Here is a 13858-nt window from a genome sequence, read left to right as displayed (position 1 = left end):
GCCTTTTTCCTATGCCTGGCAAGCATTTCCCTCTCACAAAGCTGCTCTGGTGAGGCTGAGTGGTGAAACAGCTCCCCAGAGCATTAGTTTCATGGGCTGTGCTGGCCAGGAGGTGTGTGTCCCACTGCCGTGTCTGCACAGCTCAGGGCACAGCTTTTCCCTGTGACTCAGAAGCCCAGGCAGATTGCAGCTCAGGAGATGTGGTTTAATGAGCCTCATCAGCAGGCAGATGCTGTGCAGAGAATATCACAGAGCTTTAAGGAGTCCTCCTGCTGTCTCACAAGACTTGATTTTTGAAGTAACTAGGAGGTACAGAATGATCCTGGGTAATTTAATTCCTAATACAACCCATTGTTGTTTCATTGGTGTACAATTCGTGGCTATGGGACTGTTTCTCTTTGGTTTTCTGCTTGTTTTCTAGCCTTAAAAAGTTCCCCCTGATGCCACGTGTCTCTGTGTCCCAACAGTTACTCAAGTGTCAGGGTCCTGATGCTGGACACATCACAGGCACTGCCCTGCTTTCGGTTTGTGCCCACTGGTCCAGCTTGTCATCTCATTTCAGGTCTGACATGCCAGTGTTCAGCAGTTCTCCAGCCATAGTCACAGCCTTGTTCTGCAGGACAGCAGCGCTCACTGTAATTTAGCGACTCTGACCCCTTGTACTCATTCAGCCACACGGTTCCAGCAGTCACATCAGCAACTGGAACAGGTCTCAACCATTTAATGCAGCTTCCTTCTGGGTGTGTAGAATGGTGTCAGAACACTTCAACCCATTGGGAGGCAAAGGGATTTGATTCCAGGGTCTTTCCCCATGGAAGTCAGCACTCCTACTGCCTTGTAGTTCTTGTGCTGAAGGAGACTGTGACACTCCTAACTCTGCTGTTAGGTTACATATGTATGGCAGTGCTAAAACAGCATGACTGAGGAAGCCCGGGTAAGCTGCACATCACTTTTCTGTGACAAAGAGAACCACAGAAGCCTCTATTATCAGTAATAAGCACCAGAGCACAGTCATCAAAGCAATGCCATGCACATAACTAAACAGAGCTGGAGACGTCTCAGTGCTGCGATCAGTTACTCACAGTAGTAAACCCCTGACTTAGGATATTGTAATGCAAAGTAGGAGATATGGAGGAAATGGTAAAACGCACTTGTGTGTGAGGAGTATGTGAAATACCAGGGGAGAAAAAAAAAAAAAACAGGCCAAGGAGAGGATTTCTGCCCTAGCAGTGTAAGCCGGGCTGCCCAGGCCAGGGTGAGGACAGCTGGCAGCCCCACCTGTGCTGAGGCTCTCTGCCTGGGATGTTATGCCATCAAAACGTGAGCTGCTTGGATGATGCAAGTGTGCAGCTCACGCTGCAGCTGCACATCGAGCTACCTGCACTGAAGGTATTGCTCAACCACAGCAACAGCTCCTTTGGAAGTCACAGCTCTCTCCAATGCCAGCCCTGGCTCGTTCATTCTCCCTGCTCATTTGCTGGAACTCCCTCATGCTGTCCTCTGGTCACCTGTGAGGACAAACAGGGATAAGTGGAGTGGAGGAACAGGGCATCAAGTGCAGATCTCTGTGGTACTGAGATGTACAGCAGGGGGCAGGATCCAAATATTTGCTCATTTCATCATGTTTCTCACACTTAGATCACAATTAAGTTGTTTTTCCATCTCACAGCTATATTTTGTGCTGCTGCTCCCAGAAACCAGTCACTTCTCACTGGTCTCTTGGAGGTCCTGCACTGGGGTGCAGGCAGAGCACATGGCCTGGAGGTGGGGTGTGCATGTACCCCCCTTCCTGTCAGTGATGCAGCCTCCGTACTCCCAGCAAACCCTGGACAGTGGAGGGCCCAGCCTGTGTGCAGGGACTATAGAGAAACCGAAGTGTTTCTGTTCCTGACAAACAACCCAAAGGCAAAATCCTCCCTGTGTGTCACCTGTGATACATCTGGACTGACCATTATCAATCTTTGTCCTAGTCACAGCCTCCTCCAGGCATATTCCCAATTCTGCACCCCAACAGCCCCATCCCCATTCCATGGAGATCCCACACAGCCATGGGCAACCTGGTCCTTATCAGAGAAGAGGAGCTGGAACAAACCCCCAAGGACACCTTCAGCCCAGACACAGATGCACAGCACAGCGTTCCTTGAGCATTGGAGGGGGCAGCTGGGGATACCCCAGCAAGAGTGATTTGTGTGTGTACGTGTGTGTGCACCTGTGTATCTGTCTTTTGTCTCTCTGGGTGCCTGCATAACTCTCTCCCTCCACCTGCCCATTTCTGCCTACTTCCTTCTGTCTCTCTTCTTTTCTGCCTCTCCTTGCCAGAGCATCTGTGTCTCTCTCTGAACGGCTGCTTGTCCCTTTGTCTCTCTGACTCCGAGCATGTGGACGTGTGTGTCTTACTGTGGATGTGCCTGACCCTTTTCACATGCCTGTACATCCATCTGTCTCTTTGTGTGTGTGTGACCTCGTTCATATGCCTGTGCATGCTCCTTCAGCGTCCGTGTGTCCGTCCATTCCCCACATCTCCTCCCCTACATCCATCCGTCCGTCCGTCCGTCCCGCCCGTGCCCCTCCCGCTGCCACAGCCCTTCAGCACCGCGGCGGACGGACAGCTCCTGCCGCCTCCGCCGCGGCGGCACCGCGCACCGCACCGCACCGCCCCGCGCCCCGCACCGCACTGCGCCCCCTCCCCGCCGGAGCGCTCCGCTCCGCCCCGCGCCCCCTCCGCTCCGCGCCGCGCCGCGCTCCGCCCCGCCGTACATAAACGCCGGCACCGCCGCCGGTCCCGCTCCGCCGCCATGAGCTACAGCGCGGAGCCGGCGGCGCTGGCCGCCTCCTACCGCCACCTCTTCGCGGAGGCCCCGCGGCGCTCCGAGATGCCGGCGGGCCGGTGGGCGCGCCCCGGCGCGGAGCCGGAGGCGGTGCGGGAGCGCGGCACGGAGCCGCGGCGGGCGCGGAGCAGCGAGAAGGAGCAGCTGCAGGGCCTCAACGAGCGCTTCGCCGGGTACATTGAGCGGGTGCGGGCGCTGGAGGAGCGGAACCGGGCGCTGGCGGCGGAGCTGGCGGCGCTGCGGCAGCGCTCGGACGAGCCGCGCCGGCTGGGGCAGCTGCTGGGCGGGGAGCTGCGCACCCTGCGCGCCCGGCTGGAGGAGGCGCACGGGGAGCGGGCGCAGGCGGCGCTGGAGAGGGCGCGCCTGGCCGAGGAGACGCAGCGGCTGCGGGCGCGCTGCGAGGAGGAGGCGCGGAGCCGCGCCGAGGCGGAGCGGGCGCTGCGGTCCCGGCAGCAGGCGGCCGAGGCTGCCTCCCGCGCCAGCGCCGATCTGGAGCGGCGGGCGGCGGCGCTGCAAGAGGAGCTGGCGGCGCTGCGGAGCGCCCACGCCGAGCATCTCGCCGAACTGGGCGCCGCGCTCCCGGCCGCGGCCCCGCCGGCGGGCCCCCGGCCCGACCTGGCCGCGGCGCTGCGGGAGCTGCGCGCTCAGTACGAGGCGCTGGCGGCCCGCAACCTGCAGGCGGCCGAGGACTGGTACCGCGCCCGCTGCGCCCGCCTGCATGAGCGGGCGGCCCGCAGCCAGGAGGCCGTGCGCGCCAGCCGCCGGGAGGCCGGCGAGTGCCGCCGCCAGCTCCAGGCGCGCCTGGTGGAGATGGAGAGCCTGCGCGGCGCTCACCAGTCCCTGGAGAGGCAGCTGCAGGAGCTGGAGGAGCGGCACAACGCCGAGGCCGCCGGCCTGCAGGTGAGCCGGGCGGCGCTGGGAACCGTCGTTGTCCCCTCCCCTGGCACTGGGCAGCGGCGGGCACTGGGCGTCACCGAGCATCCTCCTCCCGCGCCATCCGCACCAGCCGGCACCTCCATCCCAGCAGCCGCGCCCTATAATGTGTTGCACTGGGAATCTCACCCCACGCAAACACCCGGCGCGGTGCTGCACTGGTACCCGCGATCCCACACTCCTCCTCCCCTCGTCCTGCGCCGCGCTGAGCATCTCCGCGGCCTGCAAAGTGCTGCAGCGCAGCTCTGTCCCCTCCAGCAGCCCCACTCGCAGTTCTGTGCAGCGCTGGACGCCCCGACCCCATCCAGTGCCCCCACCCCGCCCCGCATCGCTCAGCACCATGCGCTGCGCTGTCCCGACCAGCGCCGCGCTACACAAAACGCCCCCAGCACGGAACGGCACCCACCCCTCTTGCCTTGCGCAGCACCCACCCATGCAGGCAGTGCCCCTGCAGCGCAGCGCTGCGCAGCGCCAGGCATCCCTGCAGCCTTCCCAGCACCCAGCATTGTGTCTCTCTGCATTGCACACAGATCCTGCCCCACCACAGCATTGCCTGTTGCCTTGGCCCTTTATTCAGAGGCAAAACCCCACACGGCAGATTTCAGGGAAGCAGCCCACGACACCCCCGCCAACACTCCTTTCCTGCAAGGGACATCCCTGCACACAGCACTGCCGTTTGGGGCATTGATCCATCCCCATCCCTTAAGGATCAGGTCCAAAATTGCCTACACATCGTTGTGGGTAATTCCTCGAAGCTGTCTGCCCAGGCTTGGCCCTTTGCCCTGTGGCCTGGCTATTGGCACCTGCACTGCAGAAATTGGAGCTCTGCAAATGTTAAGTCTGGATTTGCAGACAGATCCCAGCATCTTTATGTCTGTGGAAAGATTCATGTAAGGCAGATACTGAGTGCTTCATGTCTCTTATTCCATTACTGCAGTATTGCCACATTTTCTTGCTACAGGGAAATGTTCCTGATTTACAATAAAATGGATCACGAGACTGTTCTATTACATGGCTGTTAAACGATCTGTGATTTCTAAATCAAGCCATTTCCTTCTAAATACTGAAACAACTGCCTTTAATCATAACTGGAAGGCCCAAGTAATGCCTTGTCATTTCCAAGGCCAAATTTTGCCAGGCGCTGTAGAATTCGTGACTTAGTTCCAAGCTGCTTGCAAGCTTCCTGAATAGCTGAGGTGGTCTTCAACAATTTTTTTAGTGAAAATAGGCAATATAAATCACTATCTTTAGTGAAAAAAATTTTACACAATAATCTTCTCAAATACTCTTAATTCCAGGAAAGAGGGGTCCTGGGAGTAACCTATCAATTGAGCAGTGTGCATGTGTAGCAGCTAAGTAATTTCCCTGGCTGCAAACAGTGGAAAAGGTTGAAAGTGTGTCTTAGAAGAGAATATTCTTATTGTCTGAGCTTTTAAAATGATCCTGTTAAGCAGGGGCATATCTTTATATTTGTGGGCTGCCCAGTCAAATCTGAACCAACATGCAAGAGCTTTTTGTTAGGGGATGGGTTTGCAGTGGTGTGAGGAGGGGGTTTTTATTCTATCAGCTGGTAGAGCTGGGGTGTGGAAGAGAGGTGCAGACCAGGAACAAGGACAACCACTTTTGAAAGAACTTTTTGTTCATGCGTACTACAGGCAGAGGGAAGAGGACTGGAGGCGCAAAGAATCACAGGAGCAAGAGTGGAGCTGTCCCAGGGTGGGGATCACTTCAAGTCATTCCTTCCTGTTCTGGCTCGGTGCAGCAGCATCCTGTCTGTATGGAGCAGAGGCTTTAATCTGTACAGCAACAGCAGCCATGCATGTCCTGGGGCTTTTCAGTTGATGCCCCAAGGATCTCCTCAGAGGCACAGCTTCTTGCAGATCTTTTGCTGTGGAAAATGGTCAGGACAGCACAGGTTCAAAGCAGAGACCAAAAGGATGGCTCCTAAATGTCCTGCAAGGCTGATTGTGCCCAGCTAATCCCACTGTGACATGCTCTATGCTGCATTCAGGATGAGCTGCTACTTTCAGGGGCTCTGCTTGAACGGGGCTCTCTGCATCAGGGTCAGCACAGCTCCCTGCGCCTTGGACAGCTCCACTTGCTGTGACTGCCCCTGCACTGTCCACAAGGAAGGCTAGGCAGGAGAGGAAGCTGGGGACATGATAGGAATGGGAAGGGGACAAGATGAGGATGATGTGGTAGGACAAAGATCGTTTGCTGAAGCAGAGGATCTGGAAGCAATTGCAAAGGCATGACTCTGGAAGGGGGTGCAGTAGAGTGGAGGCTGGCAGTGGCCATTGCAGGGATTTGCAGGAAGGGCTACATCATGGCTTAAGTGCAAACTGCTGACTCATTCCTGTTCCAAATCACGCTCCACTGGTGGCACAGTGGGGCAGCTGGCAGCAGGAAACCTGATTGGGAAGAGCCCTATAGGAACAGGTTTCACTGCTTTAAAGCTGCTGCTTAGATACCTATATGCATGTGGGAAAAATACAAACTGCTTGTTTTCTGAGAAAAAAAATTTAGAAGATTAGTCTCCCTTGTTAGCAGGAATTCTGGCCTTGGAGTCCTCCGCATCATAGGTAGAACTGGTTATAAGGGACAAAAGGCAGGGCAAAGCTGACAGAAGGACACCATTGTCCAGCTGAGCACCCTGGCTCTTGCAGGGCAGGCCCCTGTCTCTGTAACCTCCCTAAATCCCTGCATTCAGAATCCCCCGCTCCAAGGCTCTGAGGCATTTTCCCAGGAAGGTGACAGACTTCCCAACCTGGAGGGGATCCCTGGCAGCAGCACGTCTCCTTCCACCCCCTGGAAGCGTGTCCCAACCCTTCTTAAGCCCTGCAGATGCAGACTGCAGCCTTTCTTCTCTGCTGCTGCCCTGCGGGCTGCTTTCACTTGTCTTGTTGAGCCACTGCCTATACTTTGATGATGCTTAAGCCCACTACTTCCCTCTGTATCAGCCTGCCTTGTTCCCTGCAGAACTGGGGGTCCCACCACCATGCACTGTTTGCCCATCTCACAAGACCCTGCTGCAGATGGGAAACTACATAAATCCATCAATGGCTAAAGCCTTCCCCCCTGCACACGCTCACAAACCATGCCTGGTGCTCTGCCTGTTTCTTCATCCCTGCTAGCATGACATTTCTTGATCCCCAGTTTCTGGTGGGATGTGCCATCATGGATCAATTGCCCATTGCAACTTCCCTGTCTCTACAATGGGCAAAGCAGAGTGGGTCTGTGGGAGAAGTCCTGTTCCAAAATATAGGGCTGAGCATCCTTGCCTTTGCAGGACACTATTGGACAACTGGAGGATGACCTGCGAAACACCAAAAATGAGATGGCTCGGCACTTGAGGGAGTACCAAGACCTGCTCAACGTCAAGATGGCCCTTGATATTGAGATTGCTGCCTATAGGTAAGGCTGCTTTATTCCTGCTCTACCTGGACACTTCCCAAGCCCAATCCCCTGACCCCACTAGGCTGTAGTATTTTCAAGGGCCCAGAAAATGCTTGGGTACACACTCAAGAAGCACCACAAGCATGTTGTTCATCTCCCCCACCTGGATCTGCCATACTTCTGCCTGGGCAGCAGCCATGGCTCCCTGTCCTGCCTCAATCTAGCAGCTGTGAACCACTTCACAGCCATCCCTCAGCCATCCCAGAAGCAGTATTTTTTAATGGGCACAGTTGGAGTTGGAAACTTGTCTCTCTTGCAAAGTTAAAAGTAGATGCAAAAGTCTATGCTTTGGGTATTTATTTTTGTGGTGTTTTTGGAGAGGAAAGGAGAAAGTTGCTCTCATGTGCCCCATATTGCAAGTCCTCCAGTAATGGTTGACCAAAATATGATTTTGAATCAGTTTCATGATGCAGTGTGACCTGTGGTGATGGCTTGGACTTGCCTGCAGGGCACAACTTGCTCTCAAGTTTTGCAGATGTTTCACATCCCCATACTAACGTCTTCCCTTGTGATGTGCTTACAGGAAGCTGCTGGAGGGAGAGGAGACCCTCTTCAACATGGGAAGCGGCGGCCTTCCATCACTCAATTCCCTCCCCAGCCCCACTTACTCCTTCCAGCCAAGGAGCTTTAGTTCCTCTACTCTGTCCTTCAAAGAGGAGGAGCAAGGAGAGGTTATTAAAGTGACCTCTAAAATATCATCCAGCAGGGCTGAGGTGATTGAGGGGACCATAACCTCCGTCAAGAAAAGAGGGAGGTTAAACCTGCATGGAGGAATCCTTGCAAATGCAAAGATGTAACCATCAGGACCCTGTTCACAAGCATTTGAGGGGGAACAGTCTCCACTCGGCCTTGAAATTGCTCCTCTGGGCACAAAGCTGCACTGGGCTCGCAGGAAGCCTCCCTTTAAACCACACAACTCCCCCCGGGGATCCCAACCCAGGGATGGCTTCCTTGTGGGTCCTGTCACACAGAGGCCGAGCTTGGCACATTGCTCCCTTTTAAATGGGGTGAGGGCACACAGGACAGGTAGCTAGAGATGCATGTTGGTCGTTGTGGCACATGGACTCATAGCACGCTCCCTCTCTCCTCCTGTGGCCGGTGAGGGGTGGCCAGCTGGGAATGCTGCTGAGCCAGCTCTCTGGGGAGGGGAGGGAAACAACTCAACATGTTTACTGTAACTAGTTTCAAGGCTACATACCTTCATCAACTATCCAAATCCATGTACAGCTAAACTCTTCCCCACTCCTCAAACTGTAGTCATCCACTTTTAACCCTAGAAGCACAGAAATAGCCATACTGGACTGTAACCACACCTAACATCTGATCTCAGCCACGTATGTTTTGAACTATAAGGAATGTTAATTTTTCTTTGTACTGACAAATCTTGTTTTCTGACAGCACTAGTCAAGCCAGGCCCATGGGGTTTATAAGCAGCAGGCACAAGGCAGGGAGCTGCCACATTGGAGGTGAAGGCACCACCATGCTGCGGGGTGCACACCTCACGTGGTATCACTGTCTTCCAAATATGAGGGTCTGAGGGCCCCTTGTTTGGCTGCACAGTCTTCACATGAAAACCCTGTGCCCAGATTAGCATTGTGCCCCAGCCAGCACTGGGAAGCTGCAGGACTCCTGAACACCAGCCCGCAAAGCATCCTTGTCTCCGCTCTAACTGTTCCAACGTGTGCCAAATTTGATATAGGATTTAACAACTATAGGTTTCCTTCAATGCCTTAAATTGCCAGCGATCGCTTTTGCAAGAGCCGGAGACTCCGTGTGTTGTGTGTCAGTGCCCTGGCAGGGTTATCATCACCAGACCTCGCTGCCCTTGCGGTGCTGCCACAGTAGTTCCTGGAACCAGCAAATTGTTTGCTCGCACTCTTTCCTCTTCTATTGTAAGGCACAAGTTAATAATTAAAAAAAGAAATAGTTGTGTGGATCAAACTGAGCTGTTTTGTTGTCTTTGCTGCTGTGTCATCTTGGGAACACACCTCAGTGTCTGGCCCACAGCTGGTTCAGTGCCCAGCAGTCCCTCTGGGCCCCGGCAAAGAGCTCGGTGTTGGGATGCAGCTGCCAACCCCTCCTGCTGGAGTGGCAAGGTGACACTGGACCCACCAATGGCAGTGGGGCATGTCTGGGGCTCACCTCAGGTGCCTGTCATGGTGGTCCTGCTGTGTAGAAGAGTCCAAGGCCAGCTGGCTGAGTGAGAAAGGTCTGCCATGGCAGAGTGCACCCTCACTTGCTCAGAAAATGGACTCTGAGGATGTGATTTGCATCACACCCCTGACAGTTCAGTCCCAAGGTACCTGTCACTTCCTCTCCATGCTGCCTGTGTGCTCAGGGGTTAGAAACAGCCTTGTGCTTTGCCTGCACAACTGAAGATAAAGTGATTTACACAAGAGCAGATGAAGAGAGGAGGGTGCACCCACCTCCCAAGTAAATTCAGCAGTCACAAGTGCTGTGACCAGCAGTGGCTTATATTTGGAAGATGCACATGTTCTGCTTGAGATGTGCCTATAGAGGGAAAGAGCACAGGCAGCTCCCTGCTGGGTAGCCCTGCCCAGAGCACACTGTCCTGTTGCTTTTCCATTCCTGCTTTGTTGCACCGTATCATGGCAATCTGCCCCAGAAGCCCAGGGACACAGTGTGACAGTCACAGGCTTCTCCACCAGAGCTTCAGGCCAGGAGCAGCATGGCTACACCTTGATCTTGTCACACTGGTAACCTCAGGGATCATGCCTTGGACAGGCTGCTCACCACAGGGTGACAGTCGTGGGGAGGGCAGCCCTGCAGGTGGGTGAAGCAAGGGGCACTTTCCAGAGGCAGGGGAGGGGGCCTAGGGCATGGCTGGAGTAGTGCAACTCACTAACAGCCCCCAGCAAAACAGCACAGAGCAACCTGGGGTGCCCAGGCAGAGCCTGGGGGAGCCAGCACCTGCAGAGTTAAGTCTGGCACATAAAACAAGATCAAGAAATGTCCAAATATCTCCTGGCTCATCTGTCAGTTAGGAAATGCAAACACACAGTATTTCTCCCAGTCCATTGGGGGAATAAAAAGCAGATGTGACTGTGCAGCTAATGAAATATATTCTGAATCTCAAACACTCTCCAGTGCTGCTGCTTTCTGTCCCTTGAGCATAAGCAGCCTGACCTGTCCTTTGTTCCCAGCATAATCCTCATTCAGAATTCCTGCTTGCTCAGCTAACTGGATGCTAATAACGAAGCTGGGAATTTTACTTTGGTGATATCAATATGAAGGCCCTGCAGTGGTGGAGCAGGGCGGAGGAGCTGCAGGAAGGATAAGAAACTATTTTGGAAAATGGCTGCAGTGTGAGGCCAGCCCAGAGATTTCCTGCATTTCTGGAGCTCTGCAGCAGTTTGGTGCTGTCTCATGGTGTTAAACTCCAGAAGTGACAGAGGGGAGACAGGCAGAGAGGCCCATGTCTACACTCTTTTTCTTTATGAGAAGAAAAATGACAGCAAAGAGGGACTGAATATGTTACCAATGCTGACCTCTGGCTATTTCCATCCAGGCCTCCTTTTCCATTGTTATCTTCTTCATAGTGGCTCCTTTCACCTGCCTGCTTATATGCACCAGAAGGCTTCTACAGGGAAACCATAAGCTGGAACGGGATAATAAATCCTCCTTTGTGGTCCCATCTTTCTTACTGGGTTAAACACCCAGGCTGCCAGAGGGAAGGAGTGAGTCACACTGCAGACGTTGAAAGATTTATATCACTATAAAACCTCGACCTCTTGGATAAAAGGCAGCTGTGGACACAGACTACACCATCAGCTCAGGAAGCAGCAGGGCGCAGCTATTTCTCCATGATACTGCATTTCCTTCATCTTTATGCTGGGGAGGACTTGAGCTTCCACACAATGAGACAAATTCCCACAATTGGACAGGCTGTTTGTTTTTTCCCTGAATGAAGATGCTGGCCCGTGCAGTGGAGATGTAGAGCTCCTTGAAAACAGACAAAGTTGCTGCACACAGAGAAGTTTTGCTAATGACACTTATCTAGATGGTGCAATTCGTTAAAAAGTAAGCCAAAGAAAAAGCAGCCAAAGGAAAAAAAAAACCAAAAAACCACAAACCCCAAACATTTTCCTTTGGCAGGAATACAAACATCTCCTTTTCCAGGCTGAGGAAGAATGCTGTCATTCAGCAAGAAGGAATCAATAAGCAATTCAGAGCAAAGTCTCTTCCGGTGCCTTTGGCTGGATCCAACCAACTCTCTCTTTGCCAGCTCTTGGCACAGACACCTCTTCAAGGAAAAGAGCTTCTGCCTGCCAAGAGTGACCCACACAGAGCCCCTAACACCAGCAGCCAAACAGATGTTTCTGAATGATCAAACGTCCCCATCACTGGGCTTTGACACTTTGAAGAGTTTATGTCAAAATAGCACAAGTAATGCCAGCTCATTCATGCAAGACTTCACAGGCCCATGGGAATAAGGATCACTCGGCAAATGCAGCACAACATGCAAGCAGGGCACTGCTTGGGGTGGGAGGATTTTCATTGACCCTGGTCTGTTACAGTGCTTCCAGCTGAACCAAAGGGCTACAGAGCTGGGGGGTCAAGGGGAAAGCACTCCTACAGATTGTGCAGGGGTCTTCATCCAAAACCCAGCCCAGAGAGGCTCAGAGATGAGTCTGCAACTCTGTGACAGGCAATTACATCCTTGTTAAAGCAGACATTGTGCTGGCCAGAACTGACATAGAGCATAACATGAAGAAGGAACAATGTCCATGCTAAACATCTGCTTAGCCAGAAGGGAAATACCCAGAAAATGTCAGAGTGCAATTCCAGAGCCCCAGGTACACATTCACTTGCTGATTGCAGCAAAGCTCTTGAGGTGCTGTATCAGTTCTGAAACAACAGAGGCCCAAAGTCCATTCCTACCCCGACAGGGTCACTCTGCTCCTTTGCCTCTGAATTGAGAGGCAGCTGCTGCCTGCATGCCAGAGAGCACAAGGAGAAACAAGTTCTTGGCTCTCCAGTGTCCAGAGGAGCCTTGTAAATGCTCTGACAGACACGTAGTCATTCCCTGAGATGATGCACATGCAGACCCCAAGTGTGGTCTGTAAGAAAAAGCTGTTTGGAGATGCCATTTGGAAAAACTGAGATCAGACTGAAAAATGTGGTTTGCATGGAGGCTCAGTGTAGCCCTGGTTTGTGCCTGAGATGTTTTGGTTTTCTGAAATTCTTTTCCCAGGGAATTTTCTCTAAACAAGACAAATGTTTTTGTAACTGTACCTATGTTTACATTCTTTCCCTAGGAGGGACTTCTTCTTGATGTCCCTCTGGTCTGACCAATGTGATTGAAAAAGTTTGTCTTTTTGTCACCAATCAAATTGGTCTGTGTAAAAAAGTATATAAGGGAGACATATCCCAAAAACAAAAGAGTCATTTTCAGCCTTCTGAAACTTGGAGTCCGTGTCGTTGTGGTGTACAAAAGCATCAGCTCAGAATATCATTAGGTTTAAGCAAATTTTCAATGGAAATGCAAGGAAAAAAAAAAAGCCTTAAGCCCCAGATATGACACCTCATTAGCAAATTCCTAGTCTATCAATGAGACCTGAGAGATGTATGAATAAGAATGCCTGAAGCCAAAATGATTCAGCAGGCCAAAACATTTAGGCTAGATTTTTAAGGAAGCAAGGATTATGGGATCATAGTTTGACTCCATGTCCTCTTTACCCCCTGCATCCTCCCCTGATCATTTCTCATGCTCATCAGCTTAACTTCAGCTGCATTTGAGAGCACTGGAAGTCTCCAAGATACCAAACCCCTCTCAGTTTCACGCTATCAGGTATGCAGGTGAAACATCCTCATGGACTGAGAAGCTGAGCCTCCACTCCTGGACACCAGAAAATCCATTCAGAGGACAGAGGTTATGGATGCCTCAACACCAAGGGCTCCAAAGTAGCTCTCACAGGAACACACAATTTTTCTCAATCTTTGCCAAGTCTCCACCACCCACTTTTCTACCGTTAAATGTTTCCTTTGGAAGAAAACAGATATTTTAAGCTGTCATTTCCAAATAGACTATTTTACCACACAATTAGAAAATGCAAGCTTACTTTTCCACTTTGGGAAACATTTGTTTTGCAGACCACTGCTGTATTTGACACAAATACACTGTTTTACATTAAATTCAAACCCAGTAAAGATGGCAATACAGCTCCAGCAAGAATTCTGCAGTTGCAGGGCAGCCAATCAATATTGCATTTCATCTCAGATGCAATTACCATTTCTCTCTCAAAAATAGTAAAATTTGAATTGTTCAGTGATTAAACCTGTATCTATGGCAACATTCTGAAACCTCAGTCAACGTAAATATCCTTTGGCTCCTTCAACAAGGGTCTCTTAAAGATGACATGGTAAAGTTACTTGTGGGCGCCTTGCTTCTCTTTCTGCTGAACTAATTAGGATTACAGAAGAACCACAAGGTAGAAAAACCAAATAAAAAGCAGAAGTGAAGAGAATGCACCATTTGCAACACCTCTCAATCTCTCAGCAGGTATTTATGACAGCCTAAAAAGTACATTTTCAGGAACCTAAACGCTCAGGCTGGCCCTTGGTGCATTCTATTGAGCATATTAAAAGATTCATGGGGACAATGTGACAATCTTTAAAAG

The 13858-nt window shown here is 52.1% G+C and overlaps 1 protein-coding gene across 1 annotated transcript; it reads left to right on the top strand.

The window, feature by feature from the left end:
* The first annotated feature begins 2800 nt into the window (after positions 1 to 2800).
* On the top strand, positions 2801 to 9158 carry INA (internexin neuronal intermediate filament protein alpha). The gene is made up of 3 exons (XM_066190993.1): positions 2801 to 3728; positions 7051 to 7175; positions 7741 to 9158. Exons 1-3 carry the CDS (start codon positions 2874 to 2876, stop codon positions 8012 to 8014), a joined length of 1254 nt encoding a protein of 417 aa, XP_066047090.1. The 5' UTR covers positions 2801 to 2873; the 3' UTR covers positions 8015 to 9158.
* The last annotated feature ends 4700 nt before the right edge of the window (positions 9159 to 13858 follow it).

Source organism: Chamaea fasciata, unplaced genomic scaffold, assembly GCF_029207755.1.
Source record: "Chamaea fasciata isolate MVZ Bird 193981 ecotype frontalis unplaced genomic scaffold, bChaFas1.0.hap1 SCAF_9, whole genome shotgun sequence".
In the NCBI taxonomy this organism is placed as follows: Eukaryota; Metazoa; Chordata; class Aves; order Passeriformes; family Sylviidae; genus Chamaea; species Chamaea fasciata.
The sequence above is the reverse complement of the archived record's forward strand: the minus strand, read 5'-3'. Positions and strand labels throughout refer to the sequence as shown.